Source organism: Anomaloglossus baeobatrachus, chromosome 7, assembly GCF_048569485.1.
Source record: "Anomaloglossus baeobatrachus isolate aAnoBae1 chromosome 7, aAnoBae1.hap1, whole genome shotgun sequence".
In the NCBI taxonomy this organism is placed as follows: Eukaryota; Metazoa; Chordata; class Amphibia; order Anura; family Aromobatidae; genus Anomaloglossus; species Anomaloglossus baeobatrachus.
Genome location: NC_134359.1, coordinates 46,108,304 through 46,125,435, shown reverse-complemented (window position 1 = coordinate 46,125,435; position 17,132 = coordinate 46,108,304). Strand labels below are relative to the sequence as shown.

The 17,132-nt window shown below is 51.6% G+C and overlaps 1 protein-coding gene across 1 annotated transcript in view; it reads left to right on the top strand.

The window, feature by feature from the left end:
* The window catches only part of IFIH1 (interferon induced with helicase C domain 1), a 152,391-nt gene that overhangs the window by 22,674 nt on the left and 112,585 nt on the right, over positions 1–17,132 (top strand). The window contains exon 3 of the mRNA XM_075317265.1: positions 7,142–7,294. Coding sequence (XP_075173380.1) covers positions 7,142–7,294 — 153 coding nt within the window. The remainder of the gene's footprint in view (positions 1–7,141; positions 7,295–17,132) is intronic.

The following is a 17,132-nucleotide window of genomic DNA, read 5'->3' as shown; positions in this document are numbered from 1 at the left end:
TCCTCTGATTTTTGATTTTTGATTTCAAAGATTTGGAAGAAAAGCGGGTCCAATCTGGACTCCCGGCATGTCCCTTCTCACCCCACTGTGTCGGCGGTGCTGTTAAGGTTGATTTCAGGGCTGGAGCCCTTTTCATGCCGCGCTCCTTCACCATCCCTTGAGGCTCTGGCTTGAAGTGGGAGCCATCACGGTTCTCACTGCTTTGCAGGAGACCGGTCTCCATCCGCAGCCCTGTTCAGGATCCTGCCGGACGGAGCGATGACCCCCCAGGGACCTGGCACCTGCGTCTCAAGCTAAGTACTGAGACGTTATTACCACAGAAAGTGGTCTTTCTAGGGGTCCCTTGTACTTTATTTGTGGGGGAGAATGTGTTATATGTATGTTTTAACATTTCCGGCCGGTTCTCCAGTTTTCACTGGAGAACCGCGCCTATGGTGCCTGCACGCTGGCCGCATGTTTAAATCTAGGCCCCGGCTTCGCCTGAGGCCTAGTTTCGATTCTATGTCAGTCAGTGCAGTGAGACAGGGTGGCTCCGCCCACCGGCTGCTCAGCACAGGGAAGGGACACTCCTCACTGAGGAAAGCTTCCCTCCCCTGTATGCCTCATTTGCCCTCCGTCCTGCTCTCAGAGTAGGCCCCGCCCCCTCTCCTCGCTGCGGACGCCATTTTCTCAGCGTTCTAGGGCACAGAGATCAATGTCTGCAAACACATTGTGACAAATGGGGGCCTGGGACAGAGCCCCCAGTTCTGGGGGATCTGGAGGGCACAGAGATGCCCCTATGTTAAACAGTATGGCAAGCCACAACCTCCGGTTGTGCAGCTGCTTATACACTCTGTTTATATACTCTGCTGGGGTTTTTTTTCCGAAAAGCCCCCACTTCTGGGGAATCTGGAGGGCACAGAGATGTTATGTTATACGGTCTGGCAAGCCACAACCTCTGGTTGTGCTGCTGCTTATATACTCTGTTTATATACTCTGCTGGGGGTCTCTCTGGACAGAGCCCCCACTTCTGCAGCATGTCTCATATCAGTGCAGGGCTGCAAGGCTGTTTTTTATTATGCACCGCATGTTGACTCGTACTGTCTGTACCGAGCACATAACCACATTGTGATGCCTGCTCTGACATAGTGGTGCCTCAGCCTGGAGGCTTATCCCCAGTGGTCCCTCCGGCTGCTCCGGCTCCGGGGTAGAATCCGTCTTTCCAGGGGACAGCTGTCCCGGACACTGCTGAGCATGCATCAGCCCCCTTCTCAGGGCGCTTCTGCTGCTACGGCTCGCTCAGCAAAGCTCACAGAGGATTCTTCATCTGGGAGCCCGTCCTCCTAAAATGGAGACGCAGGGTCCCCTTTCCCTCCTCGCCCCGCGGCTCTGGTTCACGAGCTGACTTGCAGGACAAGGAGGATGCCTTACTGGGGGCTCGGACGCTCTCCATGTACCCTATTGATCTGTCCGAAAGTGACGCAGATGCTAATGATTTGATTGCGTCCATTATATTTGTACTGGACCTCAATCCGCCTGTATCAGGGGAGCACCCCTCTTTGGCAGAAAAGCATCAGTATACCTTGCCTAAGAGAACAAGGAGTGTGTTCCTTATCCACTCCAGCATTCAGGTCACTGTGACCAAGCCCAGAGCCTGTCCTGACAGACGCTTCCCAGAGCGTGGTTCTGATGACTGTTTCCCCCTTCCACCAATGGTGGTCAAGGAGTGGGCTCATTCACCAAGGGTGGACCCTCCGGGGTCTAGACTTTCAGCCCGGACAGTTGTATCAGTGGCTGACGGCACCTCTCTGAGGATCCCACTGTCCGCCAGGTTGTCCTTCTGGCCAAATCTATATATGAGGCGGCAGGGGCCTCGTTCTCCCCATCTTTTGCAGCAGTGCGGGCTCTCAAAGCCATCTCTGCTTCTCGGGAGGAGATGCATTCCCTCACCAGGGCCTTTATGCCCGAATTGGTTGCCTTAACTTCCAGGCTTCAGTCTTTTCATCCTATAGCTGGAGACTGTCACCGCACTGCGGTGGCCTCGGCTACTTCCCTCGCTATCCGCAGGTTCCTGTGGCTTCGAGAGTGGAAGGCAGATGCTTCTTAAGAAGTTCCTTGCTGGACTCCCTTTTGCTGGGACCAGTCTATTCGGTGAACAACTGGATGAAATTATTAAGGAAGCTTTTGGCAGGAAGAGTACTTCCATGCCACAACCCAGGAAACCTTCCAGGGCAGGAACCAGTCGAGGTTTCGTTCCTTTCGTTTCCTCTAACTGGTCGTCCTCTAAGCCCTCGGCCTCGTCCACTAACTCAGCCAAGGTCCGTAAACCAACTGGCGCATGAAGCCGCGTCCTAAGTCGGCAGGAGCTGCTGCCACCAGGGCAGCCTCCTCTTGATTATCTGGCCGCGCCAGTAACGTCCTTGGTCGGTGGCAGGCTCTCCCTCTTGGGCGACGTGTGGTTGCAACACGTCTTCGATCAGTGGGTGTGGGTTACCATCTCCCACGGCTACAGAATAGAATTCTATCCAGCCGCCAAACAGATTTTTTTCTGACAACTCCCCCCTGCTCCAAGGCCGCCGCCTTCTCACAAGCCGTGGCATTCTTGCAGGCCAATGGAGTAATTGTACCGGTTCCCGACTGGGAACAGTTCTGAGATTTCTACTCAAATCTCTTCCTAGTCCCCGAAAAGGACGGTGCTTTCCGACCTGTATCTCAAGCTTCTCAACAAGCATGTTCAGGTGCGGCAATTTTGCATGGAATCTCTGCGATCAGTCAATGACCCAAGGAGATTTCTTAGCATCCATCGACATCAGAGATGTCTCTCTGCATGTGCAATTCGCAGTTTCACACCAGCGTTGGCTACGTTTTGTAATCGGAGAGGAACATTTCCAATGCGTGGCTCTTCCCTTGGGTTAGCCACGGCCCCTCGTGTATTCACCAGTTGCGGTTCTGCTCCTCCAGGGGTTGGTAGTGATTCCTTACCTGGACGCCCTTCTAGTCAGGGCTTCATCCAGTGCAGACTGTCAGCGGAGTGTCTCGCTCACTCTCACCACGCTTGCAAGTCCACTCTGACCCCGACCCAGGAACTTACGTACCTAGGGATGCAATTCGAGACTCTGCTGGCACTTGTGAAGCTGCCCTTAGTCAAACAGCAGTCTCTTCATCTGGCGGTTCGCTCTCTGCTGAGGCTCCGCCGTCATTCCATCAGGCACCTCATGCAGGTGCTGGGTCAGATGGTGGCGTCAATAGAAGCGGTTCCCCTTGCCAGTTCCATCTGCGTCCCCTGCAGCTGGACATTTTCCGCTGTTGGGGCAAGGGACTTCTTACTTGCACAGGCTGGTGGCTCTGTCACCACAGACCAGGAGCTCTCTTTAAGTGGTGGCTTCGGCCCCTCTCTCTGTACCAGGGACGCTCCTTTCTGGCCCCGTCATGGGTGATTCTCACCACGGATGCCAGTCTATCCGGCTGGGGAGCAGTGTTTCTCCACCACCGAGCACAGGGCACTTGGACTCCGTCCGAATCAGCCCTCTCGATCAATGTGCTGGAAATCAGGGCTGTAGTCCTAGGACTCGCAGCCGCCTAGCAATGTTGGAAGTTCAACATATCCTTCAGTGGACGGAGGACTCCAAGTCCACCATATCCGCAGTCCACATCCCAGGCGCAGAAAACTGGGAGGCAGATTATCTCAGCCGTCAAACCGTGGACAGCGGCGAGTGAGCCCTGCATCCGGCAGTGTTCCGGTCAATTTAGCAGGCGGGGCACTCCGGAAGTGGATCTAATGGCATCCCGGCACAACAACAAGGTCCCGGTTTACGTGGCTCGCTCCCACGATCCTCAGGCCTTGGCAGCGGACGCGCTGGTTCCAGATTGGTCCCAGTTCCGTCTGGCCTACGTGTTTCCCCCTCTAGCTCTCTTGCCCAGAGTCCTGCGCAAGATCAAAATGGAGGGCCGTCGGGTCGTACTCATCGCCCCAGGCCCAGGCGAGCTTGGTTCCCAGACCTGCTCCGTCTGTTCGTAGAGGTGCTGTGGCATCTCCCGGACCGGCCAGACGTTCTCTCAGAGGGTCCGTTTTCCACAACAATTCTGCGGCTCTCAGATTGACGGCGTGGCTCTTGAGCCCTGAATCCTTACGGCTTCAGGCATTCCTTCCGAGGTCATCTTCACTATGACTCAGGCTCGGAAGTCTTCCTCGGCCAGGATTTACCTCAGGACTTGGAGAATTTTCCTGTCCTGGTGTCGTTCTTCCGGCCATGCTCCTTGGCCGTTTTTTTCCTTGCCGACCATCCTGTCCTTTCTACAGTCCGGCCTGCAGCTAGGTCTGTCCCTCATTCCCTCAAGGGACAGGTCTCGGCTCTGTCAGCGTTGTTCCAGCGGCGTATCGCCCGACTGGCCCAGGTGCGCACCTTCATGCAGGGCGCATCTCACATCATTCCGCCTTACCGGCGGTCTCTGGATCCCTGAGACCTTACTCTGGTCCTCATGGCCTTACAGAAACCCCCCTTTGAGCCTCTTAGGGAGGTTTCGTTGTTTAGTCTTTCACAGAAAGTGGTCTTTCTGGTGGCCATAATTTCTCTCAGGAGAGTCTCTTATTTGACTGTGCTCGCTTCGGAGTCACCCTTTTTGGTTTTTTTCACCAAGACAAGGTGGTTCTCCGTCCAACTCCGGGCCTTCTCCCTAAGGTGGTGTCTCCTTTCCACCTTAACCAGGACATTTCATTGTCTTCCCTTTGTTCGGCCCCTGTGCATCGCTTTGAGAAAGCGTTGCATGCTTTAGATTTGGTGCGGACGCTCCGGATCTATGTGTCACGCACCGCTGTTCTTAGGCGGTGCACCTCTCTTTTTGTGCTGACCACACGTCAGCGCAAGGGTCTCTCGGCTTCTAAACCGACCCTAGCTCATTGGATTAGGTCGGCCATATCCGATGCCTACCAATGTTCTCAGATGCCTCCCCCGCCGGGGATTAAGGCGCACTCGACCAGAGCTGTCGGTGCCTCTTGGGCTACGGCTCAGCAGGTCTGTCAGGCTGCCACTTGGTTTAGTCTGCACACCCTTTCGAAGCACTACCAAGTGCATGCTCATGCTTCGGCAGATGCGAGCTTGGGCAGACGCATCCTTCGGACGGCTGTCGCCCATTTGTGAAGTTAGGTTTCGCCTACTTCTCAGTTTCTGTTTATTTCCCACCCATGGACTGCTTTGAGACGTCCCATGGTTTGGGTCTCCCATAAGGAACGATAAAGAAAAAGAGAATTTTGTTTACTTACCGTAAATTCTTTTTCTTATAGTTCCGACATGGGAGACCCAGCACCCTCCCTGTTGCCTGTTGGCAGCTTTCTTGTTCCGTGTGTTTTCACCGGCTGTTGTTGTAGACAGAAGTTCCGGTTATTCCGGGTTTTACTCTATCTCTACTTATGGGTGGATGTCCTCCTTCAGCTTTGGCACTAAACTGGTTGGATTTGTCATCCGGGGAGTGTATATGCTCGGAGGGAGGAGCTACACTTTTAGTGTAGTACTTTGTGTGTCCTCCGGAGGCAGAAGCTATACACCCATGGTTTGGGTCTCCCATGTCGGAACTATAAGAAAAAGAATTTACGGTAAGTACACAAAATTCTCTTTTTTTACCGGTTCCATCGCATCAGTTTTGCCACAATCTGCGATGAGTCCGTCGCATCAGGCACAAACTGGATTGTGCCTGATAGCAAAAAGATGATGTGTCGCACATCCGGCCGCGTTAGCGATGTCGTTGCGTGTGAAACGTACGAGTGACCGCTTATGAGCAAAACTACTCACCTTATCGTTGCTCGTTGACACGATCCTCCATTCCCAAATATCGGTGCTGCTGCAGGTACGATGTAGTTCGTCGTTCCTGCGGCAGCACACATCGCTACGTGTGACACCGCAAGAACGAGGAACCTCACCTTACCTGTGGCCGCCCGCAATGAGGAAGTAAGGAGGTGTGCAGTATGTTCGTCCCGCTCATCTCCGCGGCGCCGCTCCGCTTCTATTGGGCGCCTGCTTAGTGACGTCGCTGTGACTCCGAACGAATCGCCCCCTTAGAAAGGAGGCGGTTTGCCGGCAACAGCGACGTTGCTAGGCAGGTAAGTACGTGTGACGGGTTTGAGCGATGTTGTGCGGCTGTGCGCCACTGGCAGCGATTTGCCTGTGACGCACAACCGATGGGGGCGGGTATGCATGTAAGCGATCTCGCTAGCGAGATCGCAGTGTGTAAAGCGGCCTTAAGTCATAGGCACAAGTGATACTTTTGCAATCCTCCCCTGCAACCTTCTGGACTCTTATTTCCAACCTCTAAAAATTTGTTTGGGCTCTGGGGCTTCTAATGACGGAGCATCTTGTGAGTAAGAAACTTTTTAGAAAAGGTTTTGGAAGTATGCCAGCTCTCTGGGAGGTTTCCCATTTTTTTGGGGAACATTCCTGATGGTTAGCATACATGCCGGAATAAAAGGAGTGATGCAGGACACTGGGATTCTCAGTTCGCCTTTCCTTTTAATCCCGGTGTCATACACCCTCACGAGGTAGAAGAGATGGGCACTGTCTAATTGTGAGCTAAGTCTATACAATACTGGGTAGTGAATTACTTCATATATCGCAGACACGTTGACTTCTCTTAAGGGTGCTTTACACGCTGCGACATCGCTAACGATATATCGTCGGGGTCACGGTGTTTGTGACGCACATCTGACGCAGTTAGCGACATCGCAGCGTGTAACACATCTGACCGACCTAAAACGATCGCAAAAGAGGTAAAAATCGTTGGTATTGGAGAGGTCGCTCCAACACCAAAAATCGTTGACAGGTGAGTAGCAAGGTTGTTTATCGTTCCTGCGGCATCACACATCGTAGCGTGTTACACCGCAGGAACAAGGAAACTCGTCACAGCGACGTCGCTAGGCAGGTAAGTATGTGTGACGGGTGTAAGCGATTTGCGACACGGGCAGTGATTTGCCCGTGTCGCACAACCGACAGGGGCGGGTACGCTCGCTAGCGATATCAGTACCGATATCGCAGCGTGTAAAGTACCCTTTAGACCCTAATCCTCTTCCAGTTGGCAGTGGATCTTACACTGCACCCATATTTCCTGTATCCACTAGTAAGTCCATGAATCTTTTTCATTGCCATCTTTAACAGCCATGTTGTCTCCTTACCAGAAGGGATTAAGGAAGTGAAAGCTGCGTGTGCAAAGCATACAAGCAAAGGCCAAGATGACAGTGTGAATTCGGAAGTGACCGACCAGCAGACTGACCGCCGTGATGTGACCGGAGACAGCAGCATACCGGAAGCATCATGCTCTGCTCAGTCAGGTAAGTAATGGCTCATACATACACCAACACCTTCATTAGACCACTATGGATTAGCTGCTTTTTTTCCAATCATGGTTATAGCTCTAGAAAACAAAAATGAGGCAAGTCTGCCAATATTCATAATTATAAACATCCTACCGTTTTGTGTACACAGCACCCTTGCAGACAGTGGGCCGTCAGAAAGAGTGGGAAGGTAAGAGGCAGTATCTCATGACCTGGGGAACAGACTACACATAGGGTTTGTTGCAATCTGTAAAGTCACATAGGTCTGCAGAGGAGCTGTGTGCATAAAACGGTAAAAAAAGTTTGTTTAAAAGAACTGAGAGTCCTCAGTGGTTGATACCTTTTAATGGCTAACTGAAAAGATGGTAATAATAGCAGATTTCCAGACTACTCAGGTCTCTTCATCAGGCATGGTATAACACAAAATCTGAAGAGTCACATATTTATACACAACAGGACATAGAATGGGGCAGTAAAAAAAAACAACAAAAAAAAACAAACAACAAACAAGTCCTGTGAAGCAAAACTATCACTATGGCAAGGGGGCAAACTGTTGTGGCCATAAATATTGTTGTGGTTCATAGGTAAGTAGTGTGAAAGTGTTACTGTCCTCTGATTAGAGTCTGGTCCAGGGCTGTGATGCCCCCCGGATGCTCTGAGGAACACATTTCTTAATTGATGTAAAAAGACATGAATCCATGAGACCCCTTCATTCCTTCTCTGAATGTGTCAGTCATCATCAGTTTGTATTCCCATAGTCTCCTATCTCTCTGGGACTTGAAATTTCCTTTCAATACCAGCAATTTCATGTCCATGATGCTGTGGTCTGGGTTACAAAAATGTTTGGCCACAGGTAGATCCATCCTTTTTTCTCTAATTGTGTGGTGGTGAGAATTCATCCTTGTCCTGAGCTGTTGTCCGGTCTCCCCTACATACAGACCCCCAGTTGGACATTTGGTACATATAATTAAGTACACCACATTGGTTGTGGTGCAGCTGAAGGTACATGGGATCTTGTAGTCCTGATGTGATCTGGGAATCTTTATTTTGTCCGTTGTCAATATAAATGGACAGGGCTTACATTTTTTTCTGGTTGCAGGGAAATGTTCCTGTGGTTGTTGGAGAGGACAGGGAGCTTCTTACAATGATGCTTCTTAGATACTGAGGACTCTCAGTTCAATACCATCTTTTCAGTTAGCCATTAAAAGGTATCAACTACTGAGGACTCTCAGTTCTTTTAAACACGTTTTTTTATCTCTACTGGCTAATACAGTACAAAGATATATTTTACCTGTATCAAAATGGAGGATACCAGAATGTATCGCATCTTTATGGAACTAAACCGATTCTTAGGCCCGTTTCACACGTCAGTGAAAAACACAGACGTTCTTCACTGACATGTAAAACACGCACATGTCCCTCCGTGTTCCGTGATTCACGGCACACGTGGGTTGTCCATGTGCAATCCGTGATCCGTGATTGCACATGGATATTACTCACCTGCCTTCGCTCCTGCTGTCAATGGTGCTGAACTCCTGGGCTCTGCAGCGTCCGCCCACCGCTCTCAACACCTACTTCCTGGTCGGGTTTTCCTGCTCTCATGAATATTCATGAGCCAGGCAGAAACTGTCGAGAGCAGAGGCTCCAGAGCGAATCGCAGGCAAGGTAAGTTGAAAATATATAATATGTCCGTGATTTTCTGGTACGTGTTTCACTGATCACACACGGATCACAGCATAGTGTGGTCCGTGGGTCATCAGTGATGCCAGAAAAAAAACTGACTTGTCTCCGTGCAGAATCACGGCCACGCGTGCGCGCTGCACGGAGACATGTTCAGTGAAAAATCACTGACGTGTGAGCAGACGCATTCATTATAATGGGTCTGCGTATGTCAGTAATTCTGGTACGTTTAAAAAAAAGCACAAACGTACCAGAATCACTGACGTGTGAAAGGGGCCTAAGAAGCATCATTGTCAGAAGCTCCCTGTCCTCTTCAACAACAACAGGAACATTTCCCTGCAACCAGAAAAAATGTAAGACCTGTCCATTTATATTGACAATGGACAAGATAAAGATTCCCAGATCACATCAGGACTACAAGATCCCAGGTACCTTCAGCTGCACCACAACCAATGTGGTGTACTTAATTATATGGGCCAAATGTCCAACTGGGGGTCTGTATGTAGGGGAGACCGGACAACAGCTCAGGACACGGATGAATTCTCACCGCCACACAATTAGAGAAAAAAGGATGGATCTACCTGTGGCCAAACAGTTTTGTAACCCCGACCACAGCATCATGGACATGAAATTGCTGGTATTGAAAGGGAATTTCAAGTCCCAGAGAGATAGGAGACTATGGGTGTACAAACTTATGATGACCTTTGACACATTTAGAGCAGGAATGAAGGTGTCTCATGTATTTATGTCTTTTTACATCAATTAAGAAATGTGCTCTTCAGAGCATCTGGGGGCATCACAGCCCGGACCAGACCTCAACCAGAGGACAATAAAACTTTCACACTACTTATCAATGAACTGCTGCAATATTTATGGCCACAACAGTTTGTCCTCTTGCCATAGTGATAGTTTTGCTTCACAGGACTTGTTTGTTTGGTTTTTTGTTGTTTGTTTTTTTTTCACTGCACTACTCTATGTCCTGTTGTGTATAAATATGTGATTCTTCAGATTTTGTGTTATACCATGCCTGATGAAGAGACCTGAGCAGTCTGGAAAGCTTGCAATTATTACCATCTTTTCAGTTAGCCATTAAAAGGTATCAACTACTGAGGACTCTCCGTTCTTTTAAACAAACTTTTTTTTATCTCTACTGGCTAACACGGTACAAAGATATATTTCTTTGTCGCTCCATTGGGAGACCCAGACAATTGGGTGTATAGCTTCTGCCTCCGGAGGCCACACAAAGTATTACACTTTAAAAAGTGTAACCCCTCCCCTCTGCTATACACCCTCCCGTGCATCACGGGCCCATCAGTTTTTATGCTTTGTGTTGAAGGAGGCACACATGCACGCAAGCTCCACAAGTTAGTCGGCAGCAGCTGCTGACTATATCGGATGGAAGAAAAGAGGGCCCATTACAGGGCTCCCGGCATGCTCCCTTCTCACCCCACTCTGAGTCGGCGGTGCTGTTAAGGTTGAGGTACCCATTGCGGGTACACAGGCAGGAGCCACATGCCGTTTTCCTTCCCCATCCCTTACAGGGCTCTGGGTGAAGTGGGATCCTAAACGGTCTCCAGGCACTGGGACCGTGCTCCCTCCGCAGCCCCTGGGGGAATCTGCTGGACAGGAGCCCGGGTATCGTCAGGGACATGGCCCTGCTACTCTGAGGTACTCTGTGTCCCCTTGGGGACGGCGCATAGAGCGCCTGTTTGATACACGCTGCAGCAGCTGCTGGGTGTGTTGGTGCGCCGGGACTACCGCGCTGGCCGCGCTTGTTTGCCGGCCGCGCTTATAACTCGAGTCCCCGGCTTTTGCGGCCTAGTGCCGCATATTCCCGCCCCCGGGCCTGCCAGTCAGGAGTAAGGGCGGGACGCTGCACGGAACGTCAGCGCTGAGGGCAGGAGCATACTTTGTATCCTCCTCCCCCCTCACTGTGCACAGTGGGGCACCAGATTCCCGCACTTTTTAGTGCACGCCCACGGCTCCCTCTTCCTCACAGAACGCTAGCAGCCATTACTAGCAGCACGGCTGACGCTGGGGATCTTCAGAGACGAGCTCCAACAGCGCTGGGAGCCCAGGCAGGGAATCTGGTGGTCACACAAACGCTGAGGGCGGTCGGTAAGCAGCGCCTGTTACTAGGTGCTTGCTCCCCTGGGTGCAGAAGTGTATATTTATATCCATATTTTGTATACATTTACTCTGTACGGCCGCACTGTTGCCTTGGCTATATACCCTCTCTGATTGCTCTAAAAGGAGACAACAGCATGTCGTCCGAAAAAAGCAAGGGTACCAGGGCACAGGTTTACTTTGCAACCTGTACCTCATGTGCGGCTATGCTACCTGCAGGTTCCATCTATCCTCATTGTGTGCAATGCTCGGCCCCTGTGACACTCACTCAGCCGGAGCCTTTGCCACTGGTGGGACCCTCGGCCCAGGTGGAACAGTCGGCTGCCACTGTCCAGGTGACAGGGACAGAGTTTGCAGTATTTGCTGACAAACTTTCTGAGTCTATGGATAGATGGTCTGCTAAGATTCTAGAGGCTTTGCAGTCCAGACTAGTAACACAGATCCCGGGCACTGTTGAATCATTGTCCCCAGGCCCCCCTAGGTTGGAGCAGCAAAGTGCTCCTGGGGCGAGTCATAGCTCCCACGGTGAGGACTATGACACGGACCGCAGTCCCAGGCCAGCTAAGCGGGCTCGCCGGGAGCTTCCCTCGACTTCATCACAGTGTTCAGGGTCTCAGCATGAGGAATCTCTGGAAGATGAAGTGGAGGTGGCAGATCAGGGCTCTGATTCTGACGCCGCTCTCAACCTTGATACACCTGAAGGGGACGCCATAGTAAATGACCTTATAGCGTCCATCAATCAGGTGTTAGATCTTTCTCCTCCAACTCCTCAGATTGAGGAGTCAGCTTCTCAGCAGGAGAAATTCCATTTTAGGTTTCCTAAACGAGCACGGAGTGCATTTCTTGATCACTCCGACTTCAGAGATACAGTCCAGAAACACCGAGCTTTTCCAGATAAGCGCTTTACTAAGCGCCTTAATGACACACGTTATCCCTTTCCCCCTGACGTAGTCAAGGGTTGGGCTCAGTGTCCCAAGGTGGATCCTCCAGTCTCCAGACTGGCGGCTAGATCCATAGTTCCAGTGGCAGATGGTGCATCACTCAAGGATGCCACTGACAGGCAGATAGAGCTCCTGATGAAATCCATCTATGAAGCTATAGGCGCGTCTTTTGCTCCGGCATTTGCAGCCGTATGGGCACTCCAAGCTATCTCAGCTTGCCAGTCTGAGATTAATGCAGTTACACGTGCCTCTACTCCACAGGTTGTGTCCTTAACCTCTCAGGCGTCGGCGTTTGCGTCCTACGCCATGAATGCTGTCCTGGACTCTGCGAGCCGTACGGCGGTAGCATCCGCCAATTCGGTGGCAGTCCGCAGGGCTATGTGACTACGTGAATGGAAGGCAGACTCTGCTTCCAAGAAGTTCTTAACCGGTTTGCCATTTTCTGGCGACCGCCTGTTTGGCGAGCAATTGGATGAAATCATTAAACAATCCAAGGGAAAGGAATCGTCCTTGCCCCAGTCCAAACCCAACAGACCTCCACAAAGGAAGGTACAATCGAGATTTCGGTCCTTTCGGACCTCAGCCAAGTCCCAATTCTCCTCGTCCACCAGGCCACAGAAGGGTCAGAGGAACTCTGACTCATGGCGGTCTAAGTCACGTCCTAAAAAGACCGCCGGAGGAACCGCTCCCAAAGCGGCCTCCTCATGACTTTCGGCCTCCCCAAACCGCATCCTCGGTCGGTGGCAAGCTCTCCCGCTTTTGCGACGCCTGGTTGCCACATGTCCAAGACCGATGGGTGAGAGACATTCTGTCTCACGGTTACAGGATAGAATTCCGCTCTCGTCCTCCGACTCGTTTCTTCAGAACATCTCCGCCCCCCGAGCGAGCCGATGCTCTTCTTCAGGCGGTGAGCACTCTGAAAACAGAAGGAGTGGTGATCCCGGTTCCCCTTCAGCAATGGGGTCAAGGTTTCTACTCCAACTTGTTTGTAGTGCCAAAAAAGAACGGATCTTTCCGTCCCGTCCTGGACCTCAAGCTGCTCAACAAACATGTGAACGCCAGGCGGTTCCGGATGGAATCCCTCCGCTCCGTCATCGCCTCGATGTCCCAAGGAGACTTCCTAGCATCAATCGACATCAGAGATGCTTATCTCCACGTGCCGATTGCACCAGAGCATCAGCGCTTCCTGCGTTTCGCCATCGGGGACGAACACTTTCAGTTCGTGGCGCTGCCCTTTGGCCTGGCGACAGCCCCTCGGGTCTTCACCAAGGTCATGGCAACAGTGGTAGCGGTCCTGCACTCGCAGGGACACTCGGTGATCCCTTACTTAGACGATCTCCTGGTCAAGGCCCCCTCTCGGGTGGCATGCCAACACAGCCTGAACATTGCTCTGGAGACTCTCCAGAGATTCGGGTGGATCATCAATTTCTCAAAGACAAAATTGACTCCGACCCAATCGCTGACATATCTCGGGATGGAGTTTCACACTCTCTCAGCGATAGTGAAACTTCCGCTGGACAAACAACGTTCACTACGGACAGGGGTGCAATCTCTCCTTCGAGCCCAGTCGCACCCCTTGAGACGCCTCATGCACTTCCTAGGGAAGATGGTGGCGGCAATGGAGGCAGTTCCATTTGCGCAGTTTCATCTGCGTCCACTTCAATGGGACATTCTCCGAAAATGGGACAGGAAGTCGACGTCTCTCGACAGGAACGTCTCCCTGTCTCGGACAGCCAAGGCCTCCCTTCAGTGGTGGCTTCTTCCCACGTCTTTGTCGAAGGGGAAATCATTTCTGCCCCCATCCTGGGCGGTGGTCACGACGGATGCGAGTCTGTCAGGGTGGGGAGCGGTCTTCCTCCACCACAGGGCTCAGGGTACCTGGACTCAGCCAGAGTCCTCCCTGCAGATCAATGTTCTGGAGATAAGGGCAGTGTATCTAGCCCTAAAGGCGTTCCAGCCGTGGCTGGAGGGCAGGCAGATCCGAATTCAGTCGGACAACGCCACGGCAGTGGCATACATCAACCACCAAGGCGGCACACGCAGTCGGCAAGCCTTCCAGGAAGTTCGGCGGATTCTGCTGTGGGTGGAAGCCACAGCCTCCACCATCTCCGCAGTTCACATCCCGGGCGTAGAAAACTGGGAAGCAGACTTTCTCAGTCGCCAGGGCATGGATGCAGGGGAATGGTCTCTTCACCCAGAAGTGTTTCAAGAGATCTGTTGCCGCTGGGGGAAGCCGGACGTCGACCTAATGGCGTCCCGGCACAACAACAAGGTCCCGGCATTCATGGCACGGTCTCAAGATCACAAAGCTCTGGCCGCAGACGCCTTAGTTCAGGATTGGTCGCAGTTTCGACTGCCTTATGTATTTCCTCCTCTGGCCCTACTGCCCAGAGTATTACGCAAGATCAGGTCCGACTGCAGCCGCGCCATCCTCATCGCCCCAGACTGGCCGAGGAGGTCGTGGTACCCAGATCTGTGGCATCTCACGGTGGGTCAACCGTGGGCACTGCCAGACCGTCCAGACTTACTGTCTCAAGGGCCATTTTTCCATCTGAATTCTGCGGCCCTCAACCTGACTGTGTGGCCATTGAGTCCTGGATCCTAGCGTCTTCAGGGTTATCTCAAGAGGTCATTGCCACTATGAGACAGGCCAGGAAACCAACGTCCGCCAAGATCTACCACAGGACGTGGAGAATCTTCTTATCCTGGTGCTCTGATCAGGGTTTTTCTCCCTGGCCATTTGCATTGCCCACTTTTCTGTCCTTCCTTCAATCCGGACTGGAAAAGGGTTTGTCTCTCGGCTCCCTTAAGGGACAAGTATCGGCGCTATCTGTGTTTTTTCAAAAGCGTCTAGCCAGGCTTCCGCAGGTCCGCACGTTCCTGCAGGGAGTTTGTCACATAGTCCCTCCTTACAAGCGTCCGCTAGAACCTTGGGATCTGAACAGGGTGCTAACGGCTCTTCAGAAACCACCTTTCGAGCCAATGAGAGAGATTTCTCTTTCACGCCTTTCACAAAAGGTGGTCTTCCTAGTGGCAGTCACATCACTTCGGAGAGTGTCGGAGCTGGCTGCACTGTCATGCAAAGCCCCCTTCCTGGTGTTCCACCAGGACAAGGTGGTTCTGCGTCCGGTTCCGGAATTTCTCCCTAAGGTGGTATCCCCTTTTCATCTTAATCAGGATATCTCCTTACCTTCTTTTTGCCCTCATCCAGTTCACCAATGTGAAAAGGATTTGCACTTGTTAGATCTCGTGAGAGCACTCAGGCTCTACATTTCACGCACGGCGCCCCTGCGCCGTTCTGATGCACTCTTTGTCCTTGTCGCTGGCCAGCGTAAGGGGTCGCAGGCTTCCAAGTCAACCTTGGCTAGATGGATCAAGGAACCGATTCTTGAAGCCTACCGTTCCTCTGGGCTTCCGATTCCTTCAGGGCTGAAAGCCCATTCTACCAGAGCCGTAGGTGCGTCCTGGGCATTGCGGCACCAGGCTACGGCTCAGCAGGTGTGTCAGGCGGCTACCTGGTCGAGTCTGCACACTTTTACAAAACACTATCAGGTGCATGCATATGCTTCGGCAGATGCCGCCCTAGGTAGGCAAGTCCTTCAGGCGGCAGTTGCACACCTGTAAGAAGAGGCCGTTTTTTCGGCTCTTTTTATCGAGGTATTCTTTTACCCACCCAGGGATTGCTTTTGGACATCCCAATTGTCTGGGTCTCCCAATGAAGCGACAAAGAAGAAGGGAATTTTGTTTACTTACCGTAAATTCCTTTTCTTCTAGCTCCTATTGGGAGACCCAGCACCCGCCCCTGTTCCCTTCGGGCTGTTGTTTTTTTGTGTACACATGTTGTTCATGTTCATTGTTCTTTGGTTCATGGTTCAGTTCTCCGAACATCCTTCGGATTGAATTTACCTTAGACCAATTTATAAGTTTCCTCCTTCCTGCTTTGGCACCAAAACTGATGGGCCCGTGATGCACGGGAGGGTGTATAGCAGAGGGGAGGGGTTACACTTTTTAAAGTGTAATACTTTGTGTGGCCTCCGGAGGCAGAAGCTATACACCCAATTGTCTGGGTCTCCCAATAGGAGCTAGAAGAAAAGGAATTTACGGTAAGTAAACAAAATTCCCTTCTTTACCTGTATAAAACGGTAGAATTTTGTGAAGTTGTAGATGCATTGGAGCAGTATATATAAAAAAGATTGTGTACAAAGCCGAGAAGAAGAAGATAAAACCTTGACGAGCAACTGGGACTGCGAGGGCCTGAACTGGTGATTATTGTGTTAGTACTTTGCCACATTTCATTACTATAAATTTCTGTAATTTGACAGAAGCTGTGGATGAAGGTGTGAGCAGAGCAGAGTGTGACATGGGATACTGTGGAGATACAGTGTTTCGATACTTTGTACATAAAGTAAATGAATAGAACCTGAGATACATAAAATGTCCCAGCAGGGGGCGCTGCGTTCCTGCTTCTTTATACTTAGTAGCGTTAATAGAAGAGGAATCAGTAGAATAAATAGACTTCTATATAAAATCAGAGGAAAATAAAGGGTGCTTTACACGCTGCGACATCGCTACCGATCTATCGTCGGGGTCACGTCGTTAGTGACGCACATTCGGTGCCGGTAGCGACATCGCAGCGTGTGACACAAATGAGCGATGGTCAACGAGCACAAAAACGTGAAAAATCGTTGCTCGTTGACACGTCGTTCATTTCCTTAATATCGTTGCTTCTGCAGGTACGATGTTGTTTGTCGTTCCTGCGGCAGCACACATCGCTATGTGTGACACCGCAGGAGCGACAAACATCTCCTCACCTGCCTCCACCGGCAATGAGGAAGGAAGGAGGTGGGCGGGATGTTACGGCACGCTCATCTCCGCCCCTCCGCTTCTATTGGACGGCCGCTTATTGACGTCGCGGTGAGACCGAATGCACCTCCCCCTTGAGGGAGGGATTGTTCGGCGGTCACAGCGACGTCTCTGACAAGGTATGTGCGTGTGACGCTGCCGTAGCGATAATGTTTGCTACGGCAGCGATCACCAAATGTCGCACATACGACGGGGGCGGGTGCTATCGCGCTCGACATTGCTAG